Below are 20,480 nucleotides of genomic sequence, written 5' to 3' on the forward strand. Positions count from 1 at the left end.
TCAATCAAGGGCCAGAATTTTGCGCTTTTTGGACGGGAGCTGTCTACCAACCGAAAAGTCAATGGTGATCCCGCCTCCGCCTAACCAGGGGATCCAGACCGGATTTTATGGTCCCCAGGCTCTTAATTGGTCTGAGGCAGGACTTCCACCTCATTGAGGCAGGAGGTCCTGCAAAATGGAGCTGCTGGCCAACCAGCGGGCCAGCAGCTTAGTCCTAGCAGCGCCACCGGGAGTGGTGGCCACTGCTAGGACTATATCTAGCTTCAAGATGAAGAGGAAGGACAGTCCGCAAAAGAAGTAGGATTTTGGGACCACGCCGGGGGTAATCTGTCGGGCCCCGGCGAGGCAAAGGACTGTCGGTTAGGGGGGCAGGGGGCGTGTTGGGGCATCGGTGGTGGCCCTCCGTTGGGCACAGGGTGCCCGATCAGGAGGGTCCCCCCCCACCCACCACAGGCCATCAGAAGGCTGCCTACTTTTGTCAGGCCTCAGCCGCCCGCCGGCTGACAGTAAAAGCCCTGTGGCGGTGGGTGAAGGCCTTTAAATGACCGTCAATTGGCCACTTAAGGGCCTTGATTGGCCTGGGGCGGGCGGGCGATTTCCCGCAAAAAAATGGCAGCGGAGGCGGGAGCGCGTTGGGGAGGGACCCCGAGCCTCTCACTACATTTTACGCACACCCCGCTACCCCACCCCAGCCATGATGTCAAAGTTGTGCATATATGTTGAGTGAGGGACCAAGGAGCAGAATGGGGTCATTGGCAAGGGAGGGGAGTTTGTGATGCACTAAAAACAATGGCTTTATTCCTCCCGATGTTGAGTTGAAAGAAGCTGTAAGTTATTTCAGACTGGTTGTCAGGCAGTCTTGCCCAACATTTCATTGATGTTTGTGGATTCTGTGCATAAAACGTCTGCTGCAATTGACTAAACAAGAGCAGTCACTACAATTCAAATAATTTATTGCGTGAAGTGCTTTGAGACATTTCAGTGCTGTAATAATGGGCTATAAAAATGCAAGTTATCCTTTATCGTCACCTTTAATAAATATGGATTAAGTTATCAGGGAAAGATAATAGAGAAAATAGCATAAATGAATTCAAAAGACAACTAGATGTGATGGACATTAACGGGAACATGCGGGTGTTAAGAAAGCAGGATTGAGAACACTGAAATTAAGGGTCTGGCTTGTTGGACAAAAATGGCAGTTTCTCTTTCTGAATTTCCTCACTCATCATTCTCTCCATAAGGTTGTAAGAAACCTTTTGTAGTTGCAAATGGTTTAAGATTTTTTGCTCTCAATAAAGTGCCACTATCAATTGCAATTTATGCTAACAATTGAAAGTTTGAGAAAACCTCTTTTTCTGGATGTACTTGAAGTTTCGATTCATGCATTAATTATCTGCCGACTTGGTGTGCAATCTCATCTTGAAATGATTACAGAAAATATGGTGCACATGAACCAGAACAGGTTTATGATCAAGGGTTATGGGGGGGCTGGCAGGAAAGTGGAGTTAAGGCCACAATCGGATCAGCCATGATCTTATTGAATGGTGGAGCAGGGACTAAATGGCCTGCTCCTGCTCCTATTTCTTATGTGCCTGCAGCAAGGTGCATCTTCAGTATTCTTAATGAAGGTCATCTATGCAAGGAACAAGGTTCAATATAACTTACTGAATATACACTTCAAAAATAATTGGTCCTTAAAAATCACTACCAGCCAATGGGATTGAAGGAATAACGGTGCGACTGTACAAGCCATTGTTCCTAGCAGCTATTCGTAAAGGCCGTGATTCTATTCAAATCTAAATTTACGTATTGAATTAAAATATAAAGGAGTACAACAGTAGGCAGATATAAAGAGAAATACAGATATTTAAATTGACACAAAGTATAATTATATGCCTGATACAACTAACTTATGCATCAGCAAGGGCACAGATATTACATATCTGGATAGTATTGTCACAGAACTGTTTCTTTTTTCTCCTCGGATTAAAAAGTGTGTGCCTTTAAGACTGAGCAGAGTGTGCAGGCTGCACCTGTCCCTAGGTAACAACAGGAGAGGTGTCACATGGTATAATGTTTCAATTTGACTGTGTGTAAAACTAGCAAAAACCAGTCTGAACCAGCCACCAGCGAAACATACTTACTGAAGCAAAGAGCGGTCTATTTCGCTCAGCAGAAATTCTAGAATGAGCTTCAGGCTGAGTTAATTGTCTAAGGAGGAAAAAACCCTGTGACGAGACCACTTGTATTGCTGGAGTAAAGTTTCAACTGAGAGACTGTCAGTTTTAAAATCCGAGTGGACCCATTGCTACACTCCTTGTTTAAAGAACTGTTTGATGCCTGCTGCAGGCGAAGTGTTTTGAATGCCGATCAAGAACAGACTGTTTCATCAAATCCGTGTGAAGACTTTAAGAGGCATTTGATTATCTTTACACTAGGATACCTCACCCATCAGGAATGTAACCCACAAAGACTTATTTATTTATTCTTAAGAAACAGCTCATTTTTAAAAACACCACTTTTAAAACCGGTTAACTGTTAGTTTTGAATGTGTGTGTGTGAATGGGGGAAGTTAGATTAAAATAAGAAGTTATAAGGTCTTTAGACATAGGTTTATTTTAATAGTGTTTAAGATTTAATTTTTTTAATGAACAGTTAATTTGTTGTTGTCTGAAGATACCTGGTTTGGTCTGTTTTATTCTGGGGAATTACTAGAGTATTTTCATTTGGCTGTTTTTCCTGTTGGGTGGGAAAACTTTAATAATCTGCTGTGACCTGTGGAGTGATGGGATTGAATTGACGGCGCATTGCTCCCACCTCGGTCACAACAATATAAACTCCTTCTGTCTTCTCCACCCTCACATCCAATATCAAATGTGAAGAGCTCATGGAACTTCTTTTGTCTCTAGGATTGAGACCATTCATACAGGTGCTTATGTTGCTTATATGCCTCCCCGTAGCTTCCCAACGGTACAAGCTCCGACCCCTTATCAGTTTCCGGTTTCTCTGTCATCTTTCCCCTTAAGTAAAAATTAGTTGGGTAGGAAAGGAAAAAGGCTAGGATTAATTCACTGTCATCAGTGTGGACTAATGTTTATGCAAATAGTGTGGATTTATATTCTGATAGTAAGATTATAAGCCTTTCTCACTGCAACTCTCTCCCTTTTCCAACTCTGGTAAAAATGCAGAAAAAGGAATAGGAGATTCAAAATTTGGAAAGATGTATGAGGAAAATATGGCTATGAAAAAATGGTTACGTGAACACCTGCCTGAAGTTGACAAGGGATAGCCTGATGAGTGTATTTAACACCATTGGAGTAAAGTTCGTCAGGCTTTCTTCTGCTGTGCCACAATAACTTCTGTGGAAGTCTACTCTGTTTATGCATGTAAATGGGGTTTCTGCCATACATACAATGGAGCAACGAGAAAATAATTCATCCCAAAATTTATTTTTTTAAAAAGGGCAGGAATAACACAAAAAGCCAAGCACCAGAAGTTCAATAAGGATCAAAAGGAAGAGCAACAATGTAACAAAATGTCATCACCTCCAAGATCCCTTCAGTTTACACATCATTCTGATTTGGACATATACCAACATTCCTTCAACACTACTAGGCCAAAATCTTTGGAATCAAGAATGCACTTGGATGCAAATATTAATCAAATATCATCAAATATTGTGGGCACAGAGAGAGAAAACAAGGCAAATGAAAAGCAGGGTTCAAATGCTCATAACTAGAGTTAGAGCTTGAAAATTAAATCCGATAAGACAATGGTGATGAGGAAGTAAATGTGAAACTTTTAGAAGTCTGCCAATGATCAGCGGTTTCGAAGAAAAAAAAGGTTTTATCCAGGAAAGACTGTGAAAGACGAGCAAGGAGATCCTTTAATATGGAGGTGAAACAGTGAAATATAAGTGATCATTGATGATCATCTGTTAACCTTAAACTTAAAAATACTTTCTAACTTGAGAGAATTAATTTTCCATTGCACAATTTTTAAGTTAGTCATTTTACAAAACATCAATTCTGTTCCATAGAAAGAAATGTGCATATATCAACTCAACATCTCTTTCGGCTTTGAATTCCAAAATAGAAGGCATCCAGTAGATTTACAATGAGTAAAGATAAAGATTTAATTCCACCATTAAAATAGCTAGTAAATGTTTTTTTTCCCCTAACAAGACTTTATCTTGAAAAAGGTATTTTCCTGCGACTTTTAACCTTCCTGAGATGGGAAGGTAGAGCAGGAAGGGCAAGGCAGTATGATGAAGTGAACCTGCTAAAAGAGGGTGTCACACATTCTGTGCTTTTCCAGCTCTAGTCCACATATATATCCAACAAGTGTTTAGCCTATACTTGTAGTGGAAGGCATTTGGTTTGTGCCATACTTGGATGGCACAGTGGTGCAGTTTGCAAGTTGTCCCTGTGACTGCATGGGTTTTCTCCAGGTGCTCTGGTTTCCTCCCACATGCCAAAGACTTGCAGGTTGATAGGTAAATTAGCCACTGTAAATTACCCCTAGTGTAGGTAGGGGGAAGGTGGGGATGGGAGAGGGAAATGGGATTAATGTAGGATTAGTATAAATGGGTGGTTGATGGTTGGCGTGGGCTGAAGGGCCTGTCTTGGTGCTGTATGACTCTGACAATCATCTTGTTGTAAATAAATGCTGGCCTAGCCAGCAACATCTACAACCCCCAAACGAATAAAAAAATAGGACGACATATAGCAAATTTAAAAAGATACCCTCCTTCCAAATGTTTTCTCCTTCATCCAAGTGCTATTTTTCACATTTTGAAGATGGTTCTGGGGACAGACTGATCTTAGAACTTTGATTTCATAGGTAACATTTTAATTTATATTTGAAATAAATATTCTGAGTCAATTTATGTTTTGGTATTACAGTATCTTGCATCAGAGCAGAGGAAGGGCACAGGACAGTTTTCAACATACAGTAGATACAATTAATATAAAATCCAAAACTAAATTGGTTTCAAAAATCAGGATATGAGAAAAAGGAAGATTTGTTTTGTCCTGGAATTAATTCCCACAAAGCTGCTTCGATCTGAGCATGAGTTGAATTTATTCAGTAGGAATTCTGGGAGGTGTTGGCTATTTAGATCCTAGACAGTATTTTATTTATCTCCCATTAGTGTTCTGTAGGAGTATTGACTTGTCGTTGTGATCTGACACTGCAGGTTCTAACTGATTGTTCCTTTGATTATGACTGATTTGAGGGTTGTGTTGTTAGTGACTTAAACAGTAAAGGCATAAGAATTTTTCAGTGATCTGCAATTGTGTATCGAGGCTAAACAGATGCTTTGAACTCCATAGCTGTTTGGGACTCATCCCCAAAAAACAAGACTATCTAGCAAGGAACAAAAGAAGGCTCAACTGATTAATCTAGAAACCTGTTATATTTCATGAAACTGGAACAAGATGCATTCACTGGTTTTCAGCCATGGACTTTTTGGTGCACTCTCTTTGCTGTTGCAAATTAATTATGAATAAATTTTGATTAGTAGTTTAGCTTTCACAAAATGGCAAATATTGGTTTATAATTTCTATCTTCCAGGTTGAGAGGAGAAATAGTAGGTGCCCTACACACACACTGTGATAAAAGAATTAAGCAGTTTTATCTATTATGTATTGGCTTCTTTCTTTGTGGCATGTTAAGGGGTTAAGACTGCAAGTTTACTGTATGTTAACTGTAGTGTCCTGGGCCACTTAAAGCACAGTTAATGGTCCAGCTTGTTTTGTTACATATTAGCAATTGAACATAGTTGTTGCAGTAGATTTTCCTCTTTAGTGCTTGGGAATAAATCATTTCCAGGGCAAAGCATAAGGTGGAAAAATCAGGCTGAGTACCCATCTATCTAAATCAATAGCAGGTTCTGTTTCACACATGATCCTCCCACTTGATTTTCCTCTCAACATTCTATACGCGCAATGCAAACTGTAGATGGGAAAACCTCTCCTGTCATGTCTAGCCACATACTAGAGAAAGGGGCAAAGCCATTCAAATTCCAATATAAGTATCCTATGAGTTTTGTTCCAACTACATTTGAAGTCCAAAAGACATATTTAAATTTCATGTGCCCTTGTCACAAGTATTTCTTGATCCACCTTGTTCAAATTGGATGCTCTATCTAAAGCAATCAGAGAAAGGTACAGATGGCAGAAAGACTGGTCAGATTACAGTAAGCTACCGTATAAAAGCCAATATCCATGGACTTGAGCCTCGTCCAGTTCATATTGCAGTTTAGCGCATTAAGGAGTAGTAGCTGCTGTAAATCTAGTGTACAATTGCTTCTGTTCAATTGTCCATTAACTGCTTGGCAGTTTATAGACAATCTAGTGCAGTGTTTATACTACTGTGCACTAAAGTAGAACAAGCTCACATGGGGACATGTGGTACAACCAATAAACTGAAATACAGTAACAAGGATTTGCTGTTTGATCACAGAATTGTTACAGCACAGAAGGAGGCCATTCAGTCCATCATGTCTGTACCGGCTCTCCGAATGAGCAATTCATTTAATGCCATTCCTCTGCCTTCTTCCCATATCCCTGCACATTCTGCCTTTTCAGATAAGAATCTAATTCTCTTTTGAATGCCTCGATTGAACCTGCCTTCACCACACTCTCAGGCAGTGCATTCCAGATCCTAACCACTCGATGTGTGAAAATGTTTTTCATGTTGCCATTGCTTCTGTTGGCAATTACCTTAAATCTGCACCTTCTCGTTCTTGATCCGATCATGAGTGGGAACATATCAACTCTGTCCAGACCCCTCATGGTTTTGAATACCTCTATCAAATCTCCTCTCAGATTTCTTTTCTCCAAGGAAAACAGTCCCAACTTCTCCAATCTATCTTGGTAAATGAAGTTCCTCATCCCTGGAACTATTCTCGTGAATCTTTTCTGCACGCTCTCCAATGCCTTCATGGGGACACAGATTGAAAGTTTTGGGCAAAAGATGCAGGAGAAATATGAGGAAGCACTTCTTTTTAAAATGCAGCAGGTGGTAATGACCTGGGACTCGCTGCCCACAAGGGTGTTGGAAGCAGAGACGATCAATGACTTCAAGAGGAGGTTGGATAGCCACTTGAGCGAAATAGACTTGCAGGGTTACGGGGATCGAGTAGGGGAGTGGAACTGACAGGATAGTTCTATACACTCAATGGGTCAAACAGCTGCCTTCTGCGCCATAAATGACTATGACTTTAACTTTCGTAAAGTGCGGCATCTAGAACTGGATGCAATACTCCAGTTAAGGCTGAACCAGTTTAACAAAAGTGAAGTTTCACATAACCTCCTGCTCTTGTACTCTATGCCCCAATTAATAAAGCCTAAGATACTGTATGCTTTATTAACTTCGCTCTCAACCTGACCTGACACCTTCAATGACTTACGCACATATATACCCTCTGCTCCTGCACCACCTTTAGAGTTTCCCCCTTTATTTTATATTCTTTCCCAATGTTCTTCCCATCAAAATGAATCACTGTATACTTCTCCGCATTGAAGTTCATCTGCTACATGTCAGCCCATTCCACCAACTTGTTTATGTCCTTTTGAAGTTCTGCACTATCCACCTCACAGTTCACAATGCTTCCAAGTTTCATATCATCCGCTACTTTTGAAATTGTGTCCTTGTTACGACCAGGTGAGAAAGGTGTCTAAGGGTCTGTTGCTGTCTTCACCTGGTCTTATTGTAACAGGGTTTCATTTAAACACACCGTGTTTTGAGCTCCTCCTTTGTGAATCCTTGTTCACAGCTTTCCAATTATAAGACGAAGAAACCAATTCACACAGGTTTTCTGAGGTTTAAAGAAGATGAAATTTTGTTAAAACTTAAACTCTAATATGGTTAATGCCCACAAATATATGACGCACTCACGCTAGCACGCACACGCGATCTTCTTTGGCCTCCGTGTCTCGAGAGACAATGGGTAAGCGCCTGGAGGTGATCAGTGGTTTGTGAAGCAGCGCCTGGAGGGGCTATAAAGACCAATTCTAGAGTGGCAGACTCTTCCACAGGTGCTGCAGATAAAATTGGTTGACAGGGCTGTTACGCAGTTGGCTCTCTCCTTGCGCTTCTGACTTTTTTCCTGCCAACTGCTAAGTCTCTTCGACTCGCCACACTTTAGACCCGCCTTTATGGTTGCCCGCCAGCTCTGGCGATCGCTGGCAACTGACTCCCACGACTTGTGATCAATGTCACAGGACTTCATGTCGCATTTGCAGATGTCTTTAAAGCGGAGACAAGGACGGCCGGTGGGTCTGATACCAGTGACGAGCTCGCTGTACAATGTGCCCTTGGGGATCCTGCCATCTTCCATGCGGCTCACATGGCCAAGCCATCTCAGGCGCCGCTGGCTTAGTAGGGTGTATATGCTGGGGATGTTGACCGCCTCGAGGACTACAGTGTTGGAGATACGGTCCTGCCACCTGATGCCAAGGATTCTCCAGAGGCAGCGAAGATGGAATGAATTGAGACCATTCCCTGGTGTGCAGCAAGGTTAACCTCAAACCAAAGAAGCTGCATCACTCCAAGCAGCTGACGTACATTGTCCAGGCCTCGCTGCCGTAGAGCAAGGTACTGAGGACACAGGCTTGATGCACTTGAACTTTTGTGTTCTGTGTTAGTGCACCATTTTCCCACACTCTCTTGGCCAGTCTGGACGTAGCAGTGGAAGCCTTTCCCATGCGCTTGTTGAGTTCTGCATCGAGACAGGTTACTAGTGATAGTCGAGCCTAAGTAGGTGAACTCTTGAACCACTTCCAGAGGTTTTTTTTGGGTTTCAATGGTTTATTTTAGGCTGGTTTCAAATTTTAGAAAAAGAATCCTAGGATTTTTCCTCCTGTGTGTTTTCGCTTGGCCTCTTCATGGTCCATGATGCCAGCTGAGGTTGTTAGAACGAGGTACCCAAACTGACGGGAAGGCAGTAGACCATTTTGCCACCTTTCTAGCTCCTTTACTTGAACATCAAATCTGGGGCTAATGACACCACACTTGTTCAGTCTGCCTGTGATATTAACAACAATTTTCCCACCCCTGTGGTCATCAATAATCTCAAACTCTCCAATGTAACCATGCTTCATCATTACAGTCAGAAATCTCACAATCACTTTGAAGCATGGCCAAATGAGAACCTGGCGTTTTCCACGTTTCTCTGCATTGTTGATGCTTGTAAGAGCATCGGCAAGAACGCTCATGCGCATCATAATGCCAGCCGATATTTATGGGTGGGGCATTTGTGACGTCCTGTCCCATGATGTTCGTTTTCTCGAGGCTGATGGTTAGGCCGGTGCAGGCAGCAGCAAACCTGTCGATGAGACTCTGCAGACACTCTTCAGTGTGAGATGTTAATGCAGCATCGTCAGCAAAGAGGAGTTCCCTGATTAGGACTTTCCGTACTTTGGTCTTCGCTCTTAGACGGGCAAGGTTGAACATCCTGCCACCTGATCTTGTGTGGAGGAAAATTCCTTCTTCTGAAGACTTGAATGCATGTGAGAGCAGGAGGGAGAAGAAGATCCCAAACAGTGTAGGTGCGAGAACACAGCCCTGTTTCACGCCACTCAGGATAGGAAAGGGGTCTAATGAGGCGCCGCTACGCTGAATTGTGCCTTTCATATTGTCATGGAATGAGGAGATGATACTTAGTAGCTTTGGTGGGCATCCAATCTTTTCTAGTAGTCTGAAGAGACCACTAGTATAGGTAGGTGGTAGGGAAATATAGGGACAGGTGGGGATGTGGTAGGAATATGGAATTAGTGTAGGATTAGTATAAATGGGTGGTTGATGGTCGGCACAGACTCGGTGGGCCAAAGAGCCTGTTTCAGTGCTGTATCTCTAAACTAAACTAAAACTAAACCACGTCTGCTGACAAGGTCAAAGGCTTTGGTGAGATCAATGAAAGCAACGTAGAGGGGCATCTGTTGTTCGCGGCATTTCTCCTGTAGCTGGCGAAGGGAGAACAGCATGTCAATGCTGGATTTCTCTGCTTGAAAGCCACACTGTGCCTCAGGGTAGACATGCTCAGCCAGCTTCTGGAGCCTGTTTAAAGCGACTCGAGTGAAGACTTTCCCCACTGTGCTGAGCAGGGAGATTCCACGGTAGTTGTTGCAGTCACCGCGGTCACCTTTGTTCTTATAGAGGGTGATAATATTGGCATCGCGCATGTCCTGTGGTACTGCTCCCTCGTCCCAGCACAGGCAAAACAGTTCGTACAGTGCTGAAAGTATAGCAGGCTTGGCACTCTTGATGATTTCAGGGGTAATGCCGTCCTTCCCAGGGGCTTTTCCGCTGGCTAGAGAATCAATGGCATCACTGAGTTCCGATTTTGTTGGCTGTACGTCCAGCTCATCCATGACTGGCAGAGACTGGGCTGCATTGAGGGCGGTCACAGTGACAACATTTTCCCTGGAGTACAGTTCTAGGTAGTGTTCCACCTGCTTGCGTTGGTCAGTGATTGTGTCCCCTGATTTAGATTTGAGGGGGGCAATCTTCATGATGGTTGGCCCAAAAGCCCTCTTAATGCCATCGTATATTCCTCTGATATTTCTGGTGTCAGAGGCCAGCTGAATATGACTGCATAGGTGTTGCCAGTAGTCATTTGTGCAGCGCCTGGCTGTTCTTTGTGCAGTGCTTCTGACTGCTTTAAGTGTTACGGATGTTAACTCGCTGGGGGCTTTCTTGTAGTTCAACAGTGCAATGCACTTAGCGGCTACGACTGGTTCCAGCTTTTCAATGTGAGCTTGAAACCAGTCTGCATTCCGCTTCACACATTTGCCAAAGGTGGTCATTGCTGAGTCATGGATGGCGTCTCTAATGTGGGCCCACTTGGTCTCTGCATCCCCTGTGGGAGTGTTTTGAAGGGCTTTTTCGAGTGAATTTAGAAACTTATGTAACAGCTGTGGATAAGAAATTCTGCGAGTGTTGATGCGCGGGCGGCCCTTCTGCTTGGAGTGATGCAGCTTCTTTGGTTTGAGGCTAACCTTGCTGCACACCAGGGAATGGTCGGTGTCGCAGTCCGCACTGTGGAAGCTGCGTGTGATTTGAACGCTGTTTAAAGAGGCTCGCCTTGTGACAATGAGGTCCAGCTGGTGCCAACGGCGTGATCTTGGGTGCCTCCAAGAAACCTGTTGACAGGGTTTCATGTGAAAGAATGAGTTGGTGATGCAGAGGTTATGATCGGTACATAACTCAAGCAGTCTCTGCCCATTCTCATTCATCCTACCAGTGCCATAGCGCCCAAGGCAGGAGGGCCGTAAGTCATGGCCGGCCCCAACCCTGGCATTAAAGTCCCCCAGCAGGAACAGGTGTTCGGTGTTGGGGATGCTACTAACACGCGATACACACATGCAAATAAGGACAGAAAAGAAAGGAAAAGGAGGTGTTTGAGGCAATATCAGCAGAGTTTCTTGTTTATTGTGCTTCGAGCTCACTTGATTGTAGGTATTCTTGCTGTTCCTCAGGGCCCAGTGTTCTTCTTAAACCTTGTTCACGTAGGAGACTTTTCTCTCTTTGAGGATCACGTGTTTTCACAAGATTCAGTTCGGTGGGAAAGAGATGGAGGCAGGCATCACTGGAGAAGAAGTTCTGTTCCAAACGAGGCACACGGCTTTCTTTTCTCCAATGTTTTCTCCAATTGAAAACTCTCAGTTCAAATCTCTGCAACAACCAGTTAGTCATGTGACTAAAACTGGTCTGATCACTTCCGTGTATTGGGGAAGCAACTACTGGGTCCCCATTGTTCCAACACTGTCTGTTACTATGCAAATATCTTTCCAGTCAGGAGCTTGCAATATTAAGTTTTAATGTTCATGTGGCAAAATAATGTGCGCCTCAGTCTTGGCAGGTGGGGGGTTTGCCTGACAGTCCTGTACACCAAGGTCTAGGTCATTAATCAGGAATATCAGGAAGAGCAAGGGTCCCAACACTGACCCCTGGGAAACTCCATTACAAACATTCCTCCAGTCAGGAAAACATCCATTAACGACTACTTTCTGTTTCCTATGACTCAGCCAAATTCGCATCCATGTTGCTACTCTCCCTTTTATTCCATGAGTTATAACTTTGCTCACTAGTCTGTTGTGTGGCACTGCATCAAACACCTTTGGGAATTTCATGTACAGTCCTCAGTACCTTGCTCTACGGCAGCGAAGCCTGGACAACGTATGCCAGCCAAGAGCGACGTCTCAATTCATTCCATCTTCGCTGCCTTCGGAGAATACTTGGCATCAGGTGGCAGGACTATATCTCCAACACAGAAGTCCTTGAAGCGGCCAACACCCCCAGCTTATACACACTACTGAGTCAGCGGCGCTTGAGATGGCTTGGCCATGTGAGCCGCATGGAAGATGGCAGGATCCCCAAAGACACATTGTACAGCGAGCTCGCCACTGGTATCAGACCCACCGGCCGTCCATGTCTCCGCTATAAAGACGTCTGCAAACGCGACACGAAATCCTGTGACATTGATCACAAGTCGTGGGAGTCAGTTGCCAGCATTCGCCAGAGCTGGCGGGCAGCCATAAAGACAGGGCTAAATTGTGGCGAGTCGAAGAGACTTAGTAGTTGGCAGGAAAAAAGACAGAGGCGCAAGGGGAGAGCCAACTGTGCAACAGCCCCGACAAACAAATTTCTCTGCAGCACCTGTGGAAGAGCCTGTCACTCCAGAATTGGCCTTTATAGCCACTCCAGGCGCTGCTTCACAAACCACTGACCACCTCCAGGCGCATATCCATTGTCTCTCGAGATAAGGAGGCCCAAAGAAGAAGACATAAACAGCAATACCCTCATCAACCCTCTCTGTTACCTCTTCAAAAAACTCCAGAAAATTAGTAAAACACGATTTTCCCTCGACAAATCCTTTGCTGGCTTGCCCTAATTAACACGCATTTGTCCAAGTGACTATTAATTTTGTCCCAAATTATTGTTTCCATAAGCTTCCCCACCACCGAAGTTAAACTGACTGGCCTGCAGTTACTTGGCTTACCTTTACACCCTTTTCTGGATAAGGGTATAACATTTGCAATTTTCCATTCTTCTGGCACCACCCCTGAGTCTGAGAAAGAATGAAAAATTATGGCCAGTGCCTCTGCCATTTCCATCCTCACTTCTCTCAGTATCTTTGGATGCATCTGAGGAAGCACTGAGGGTGGCAAGGGCACAAAATGTACTCTGGGTGGGGGACTTTAATGTCCATCACCAAGAGTGGCTCGGTAGCACCACTACTAACTGAGCTGGCCGAGTACTAAAGGACATAGCTGCTAGACTGGGTCTGCGGCAGGTGGTGGGGGAACCAACACGAGGGAATAACATACTTGACCTTGTCCTCACCAATCTGCCTGCCGCAGATGCTTCTGTCCATGATTGTATTGGTAGGAGTGACCACCGCACAGTCCTTGTGGAAACGAAGTTCCGTCTTCCTATTGCGGATACCGTCCAATGTGTTGTGTGGCACTATCACCGTGCGAAATGGGATAGATTTCGAACAGATCTAACAATGCAAAACTGGGCATCCATGAGGCGCTGTGGGCCATCAGCAGAAGCAGAATTGTATTCAACCACAATTTGCAACCTCATGGCCCGGCATATCCCCCACTCTACCATTACCATCAAGCCAGGAGACCAACCCTGGTTCAATGAAGAGTGCAGGAGGGCATGCCAGGAGCAGCACCAGGCATACCTCAAAATGAGGTGTCAACCCGGTGAAGCTACAACCCAGGACTACTTGCATGCCAAACTGCATAAGCAGCATGCAATAGACAAAGCTAAGCGATCCCATAACCAACAGATCAGATCTAAGCTCTGCAGTCCTGCCACATCCAGTCGTGAATTGTGGTGGACAACTAAACAACTAGCTGGAGGAGGTGGCTCCACAAATATCCCCATCCTCAATGAGGGGGGAGCCCAGCACATCGGTGCGAAAGATAAGGCTGAAGCATTTGCAACAATCTTCAACCAGAAGTGCCGAGTTGATGATCCATCTCGGCCACCTCCTGAAGTCCCCAGCATTACAGATGCCAGACTTCAGCCAATTCGATTCACTCCGCATGATATCAAGAAACGACTGAAGGCACTGGATACTGCAAAGGCTATGGGTCCTGACAATATTCCGGCAATAGTACTGAAGACCTGTGCTCCAGAACTTGCCGCACCCCTAGCCAAGCTGTTCCAGTATAGCTACAACACTGGCATCTACCCGGCAATGTGGAAAATTACCCAGGTATGTCCCCTACACAAAAAACAGGACAAATCCAACCCGGCCAATTACCGCCCCATCAGTCTACTCTCAATCATCAGTAAAGTGATGGAAGGTGTCATCAACAGTGCCATCAAGCAGCACTTGCTTAGCAATAACTTGCTCACTGATGCTCAGTTTGGGTTCCACCAGGGCCACTCAGCTCCTGACCTCATTAAAGCCTGGGTTCAAACATGGACACAAGAGCTGAACTCAAGAGGTAAGGTGAGAGTGACTACCTTTGACATCAAGGCAGCATTTGACAGAGTATGGCATCAAGTAGCCCTAGCAAAACTGGAGTCAATGGGAATCAGGGGGAAAACTCTCTGCTGGTTGGAGTCATACCTTGCACAAAGGAAGACAGTTGTCGTTGTTGGAGGTCAAACATCTGAGCTCCAGGACATCACTGCAGGAGTTCCTCAGGGTAGTGTCCTAGGCCTAACCATCGTCAGCTGCTTCATCAATGACCTTCCTTCTATCATAAGTTCAGAAGTGGGGATGTTCGCTGATGATTGCACAATGTTCAGCACCATTCACGACTCCTCAAATACTGAAGCAGTCCATGTAGAAATGCAGCAAGACCTGGACAATATGGCTGATAAGTGGCAAGTAACATTTGCGTCACACAAGTGCCAGGCAATGACCATCTCCAACAAGAGAGAATCTAACTATCTCCCCTTGACATTCAATGGCATTATCATCGCTGAATCCCCCACTATCAACATCTTAGGGGCTACCACTGAGCAGAAACCGAACTGGAGTAGCCATATAAATACCGTGGCTACAAGAGCAGGTCAGAGGCTAGGAATCCTGTGGCGAGTAACTCACCTCCTGACTCCCCAAAACCTGTCCACCATCTACAAGGCACAAGTCAGGAGTGTGATGGAATACTCTCCACTTGCCTGGATGGGTGCAGCTCCAACAACACTCAAGAAGCTCGACACCATCCAGGACAAAGTAGCCCGCTTGATTGGCCCACCATGCACAAACATTCACTCCCTCCACCACCAATGCACAGTTGCAGCAGTGTGTACCATCTACAAGATGCACTGCAGCAATGCACCAAGGCTCCTAAGACAGCACTTTCCAAATCCACGACCTCTACCACCTCGAAGGACAAGAGCAGCAGATGCATGGGAACATCACCACCTGCAAGTTCCCGTCCAAGTCACACACCATCCTGACTTGGAACTATATCGCCGTTCCTTCACTGTCGCTGGGCCAAAATCCTGGAACTCCCTTCCTAACAACACTGTGGGTGTACCTACCTCACATGGTCCGCAGCGGTTCAAGAAGGCAGCTCACCACCACCTTCTCAAGGGCAATTAGGGATGGGCAATAAATGCTGGCATAGCCAGTGACGCCCACATCCCATGAATGAATTAAAAAAAAATCTCATCCAGTCCTTATCAACTTTAAGTGCAGACATCCCATCCAATAGAAGCAAAATACTGCGGATGCTGGAAATCTGAAACAAAAACAAGAAATGCTGGAATCACTCAGCAGGTCTGGCAGCATCTGTGGAAAGAGAAGCAGAGTTAACGTTTCGGGTCAGTGACCCTTCTTCGGAAGAAGGGTCACTGACCCGAAACGTTAACTCTGCTTCTCTTTCCACAGATGCTGCCAGACCTGCTGAGTGATTCCAGCATTTCTTGTTTTTATCCCATCCAATATCTTCTTATCAATTTTAAATCCTTCTCGTGTATAAATTACTTTCTCTTTCACCGTGACCTGGCTAGTATCTTCTTCCTTGGTAAAGACAGGTGCAAAATATTCATTTCATACTTCACTATGCCTCCATGCGTAAATCCCCTTTTTGGTTCCTAATCAGCCCCACTCCTCCTTTTACCCCTTTTACTAATTATATGCCTATGGATGACTTTGAGATTCCCTTTTATGTTAGCTGTTAGTCTCTTTTCATACTGTCTCTTTGCTGCTCTTATTTGCTTTTTCACTTCCCCTCTGAACCTTCTATATTCAGCCTGCTTCTCCATTTTATTATCCACCAGACATCTGTCATAAGCTCATTTCTTCTTCTTTATCTTAATCTCTATCTCTTTCGTCATCCAACGAGCTCTGGATTTGTTTGCCGTACCTTTTCCTTTCGTGGGAATATACCTTGACTGTGCCCATACTATCTCTTCTTTAAAGGCAGCCCATTGTTCAGGTACAGTTTTTCCTGCCAAGCTTTGATTCTAGTTTATCTGGCTCAGATCCATTCTTACCCCTGTTCGCTTTGCCCCAGTTAATTATTCTTACTCTGGATTATTCTTTGCCCTTTTCCATAGCCAACCTAAACCTTATGATACAATGATCACTGTCCTCTAAATGTTATTCCAATGGCATATGATCCTCTTGGCCCACCTCATTCCCAAGAACCAGGCCTAGCACTGCCTCCTTTCCCATTCGACTGGAAATAAACTGCTGTAGAAAATTTTCCGGAACACACTCCAGAAAATTTTGCCTCTCTTTGCCTTTTACACTACTACTCTCCCAGTCTACATTCAGATAGTTAAAGTCCCCCATTATAATTACTCCATAATTCTTGCACCTCTCTAATTTCTTGCAAATTTGTTCCGCCACATTTTTCCCACAAGTTGGTGGCCCGTAGACTACACCAAGTAATGTAATTGCACCTCTTTTGTTCCTTAGCTCTCGCCAAATAGATTCTGTCCTTGACCCCTCTGGGACATCCTCACTCTCTCCAACACGGCAATGGTCTCCTTAATCAATACTGTCCCCCTCGCCCTTTTCTTCCTTTCCTATCTGTCCTTAACACCTTGTATCCAGGAATATTTAATACCCAGTCCTGTCCTTCTTTGAGCCTGAGCTTTGTACCGAGTACCTACTTACCAGCTAAAGGCACACTCTGCGCCATGGGGAACAAAGAAATATATACAAAAGTAAAAGCAAAATACTGTGGATGCTGGAAATCTGAAATAAAAAGAAGAAATGCTGGAAATACTCAGCAGGTCTGGCAGCATCTGTGGAGAGAGATGCAGAGTTAACGTTTCGGGTCAGTGTTCCTTCTTCCAAAGAAGGGTCACTGACCCGAAACGTTAACTCTGCTTCTCTCTCCACAGATGCTGCCAGACCTGCTGAGTATTTCCAGCATTTCTTCTTTTTATTTATATTATATATGCAAGAGTAGTCTGAGATGATGACTCTAAGAAAAGTATCTGTAGCAAAACCTCCAATCTTCAAAATGACAATCATAATCAATATTAATTCTTACATCTGGACTACTGCAACTTGGTGGCAGAAAGTAAAAACTGCCATGCTTCTGTTCAGAAACTTCTAAAACAGGAAATATAGTGAACAGCTCCTATATACCAATGACGGTTTCAAAAATGAAGGTTTAAAAGAAAACTGAAAAAACTCAGCATTGGTTCAAGGGTACACTCTCACCTCTGACTCAGAAGGTTGTAGGTTCAAGTCATGCTCCAGATATTTAAGCATGTAACCCAGACTGACACTTCTGAGGGAGCGCTGCACTATCGGAGGTGCTGCCTTGCAGATGAGACATGAAACTGAGGTCCTGACTGCCTTCTCAGTTGGACATTAAAGATCCTACGGCATTATTTGAAGGTGTGGATGAATTATCCCAGTGTTCTTGCCAATATTTATCCCTTAATCAACATTCCTAAAACAGATTATCTGGTCTCAGGAGAAAAAAAAGCACTTCACTGCAATCAGGTTGAGTCCCAACTCTGATTTACAATAACAAATTTTAGCATTTGTGTGAAGATACCTATTTTCACCTGAAATAAAAAGAATAACTTGCATCCAAATAGTATCTTTGTCTTCTGGATATCTCAGAGCAAAAGTCTTGCTTATGCAATCATTCAGCGAATAGATGTGAGGAGAGAACTTCACTGACAAACTATGCAAATTTAGCACTAGTCAAAACTAACTATGAAATGTTATGTACAATAACAAGTGTTCAAAATAACTTGATCTAAATTTAACAGATTTTACACTTCAAAAGTCATTTGTTGATTGTGATCACTGTGATTCAAAAAACTCAAGTCAATTTACACACAGAAAAACAGTCTCAAACTTAGAAAATGAGATGAATGACCAGTTACTCTGTATTAAATGACACTAAATGAGAAATGAATGTTGACAAAGACACTGTTCAAATCAATTGTGTCCATCTGAACAGGCATTATGTTGGTTTAGCATCTTATCTAAAACACTGTATCTCTGATAATTAAATGAGATAGAGGGACATGACCAGGTATGTATGTAGTCTGGGATATGCTGTATACAAGCCAAAAATCAAACTATGGCCTACCGAATACAAATGGCCAACAGTGAATAGCTACACTGCTAATTTTAGAGCATTCCAGAGTGAATACACAACCTCTTCAGAACTATTCAACTTGTTCTGGCCGATGTTATTTTAAACCAGAAACGTACGTGTTTAAAAACAACGGGTATCAAAACTTTAAAAACACCTTTTCAAAATACATCCGTGATGAGTGCTGGTAAATGGGATTAGAATAGGTGCTTGACGGCCGGCACGGACACGATGGGCCGTAGGGCCCGTTTCTGTGTTGTATAACTCTATGACTATGACTCTATGAGCGGTTTGTTACTACCGTCAACAGATTGTGTTTTTAGTTGTTCCCACCATTATCTCACCTCCTCAAGGAAGAAGGGTACTATAACTGTTTACATCAACACATAGGAAAGCGTTCTAAGTCTCAACAAGGTCTCAAAAAGCCTTCACTACCGATTGTACCCATTTCCCCCACCCTTTGGATTTTGTTTTCTGCCGCATTGCCTTAGTCGTTGTTGGTGCTCCTGAGCTCACCTGTATGGTTGGAAATGTATTTTTAATTAAATTATACATCATCTGATGTGATAGCAAGTCTCCAGTGGTAAGCATCTCATCTGTTCCTTCCTTCGTTTTCCCTTTGCTTTTCCCGTTAAGCTCTCCCCCTTCCATCACTCGCTTCACCTCTTCCCCTCCCCGTACGGCGGCTTCCACCGATAGTGCCAGCAATTCTCTCAGATCGACCCTGTCCTTCCCGGGCAGTTTTCTGAAGATGGCGATCCTACCGGCCAAAAAGCCCGAATAGAAATGATAGAGGACTCCGACAGCAAGCAAGGCAAACACGGCCACGCCAAGCGGAGACAGTCGTATTCCCATAGGAGCCATGGCCGTTATTGACATATGCCACCGCCGTGCACACCGAGCACCCCGGTAGCTCGTGGCTGCTCTCACAGCTCCTACTGATTGACGTGGCTCGAGACAGCAGTTCCCAGGGAGATTCTAATCACAGAGCTCAAGGCCCCGCCGATTCCAAATCCGATTGTTCACCGTGTCCGAACGTTCCGACAGTTGTTACACATCAAGTGTCAATCAGCAACTCCGCCGCTACACTTCACGGCTACTGTTCGTGCCCACGTCCTCGATAGGTCACAGGGTAAAGGTAACGGAACCATTTCTGGGTCAGTTGAAAACACTTTTTTACTTTGGAATGAGAAATATATTTCACAACTGTGGAAAATCATCGGCCCTCTATGTGTTTAAATGGGATTTGGTCTGACTTTGTAGTCTGTAGTTAGTAAGGCCTATGTTTGGTCTGTGTGGAGTTAATGGGGACTGCGGTAGGTCCTATTTCTTGCAATACTAAATAAATGAAGCGAATTTATTTTAAGAGGCGTGCTGTCACATTTTTTGGCTAACGTATTAGTTTTACGCCTAATGAATGGCGTAAAACATGCCTTTGTCTTCCCCCTCAGGTTTAGAAGTATTTGAAGTATTTTTCCTAGATACACATTTTTGCTACTCGATCTTGTAAGGGGTAGCACAAGAGAACTACGCTAGTTTAAAATCTCTCATCTATATATACACTGTTTAAAAATCCTTCTTTACATCAACAGATTATCCATCTATTGTGACAGCGAATAAATTGTAAGAAAATAAAATGTATAACTTTTATTACAGCAAATCATGTTTGTGTTTTTATTTTGCAGCAGATAATCTCAGCAGAAACGCACTACCCAGACCAAGTACCAGATGTTGTATCAGTTATTTACCGCAACTGATGTTTATACCACCCATTTCACCATTAAAAATACACGGACCCCAGTAATGCACTATATTGGAACTTGTATATCTCCATTCATCCTGTAAATCAGCAACTCACTTATTTAATTCATCAGCATTTATTTGAAAACAAAAATACCAGATGTCAGATCATATAAAAAAGAA

At 43.8% G+C, this 20,480-nt stretch overlaps 2 protein-coding genes across 2 annotated transcripts in view; both read right to left on the minus strand.

Moving 5' to 3' along the window:
• The window catches only part of LOC137369989 (inositol monophosphatase 3-like), a 54,945-nt gene extending 35,085 nt beyond the window's left edge, over window positions 1–19,860 (minus strand). The window contains exon 1 of the mRNA XM_068031871.1: window positions 19,074–19,860. Within this exon, the coding sequence (XP_067887972.1) occupies window positions 19,074–19,436 (363 nt within the window). The 5' untranslated portion in view covers window positions 19,437–19,860. The remainder of the gene's footprint in view (window positions 1–19,073) is intronic.
• LOC137369585 (small ribosomal subunit protein uS8-like) lies at window positions 8,829–9,232 on the minus strand. The gene has a single exon (XM_068030877.1). The coding sequence runs from the start codon at window positions 9,228–9,230 to the stop codon at window positions 8,838–8,840; it is 393 nt and encodes a 130-aa protein (XP_067886978.1). The 5' UTR covers window positions 9,231–9,232; the 3' UTR covers window positions 8,829–8,837.
• Window positions 19,861–20,480: the final 620 nt, after the last annotated feature.

Source organism: Heterodontus francisci, chromosome 5, assembly GCF_036365525.1.
Source record: "Heterodontus francisci isolate sHetFra1 chromosome 5, sHetFra1.hap1, whole genome shotgun sequence".
Lineage (NCBI taxonomy): Eukaryota > Metazoa > Chordata > Chondrichthyes > Heterodontiformes > Heterodontidae > Heterodontus > Heterodontus francisci.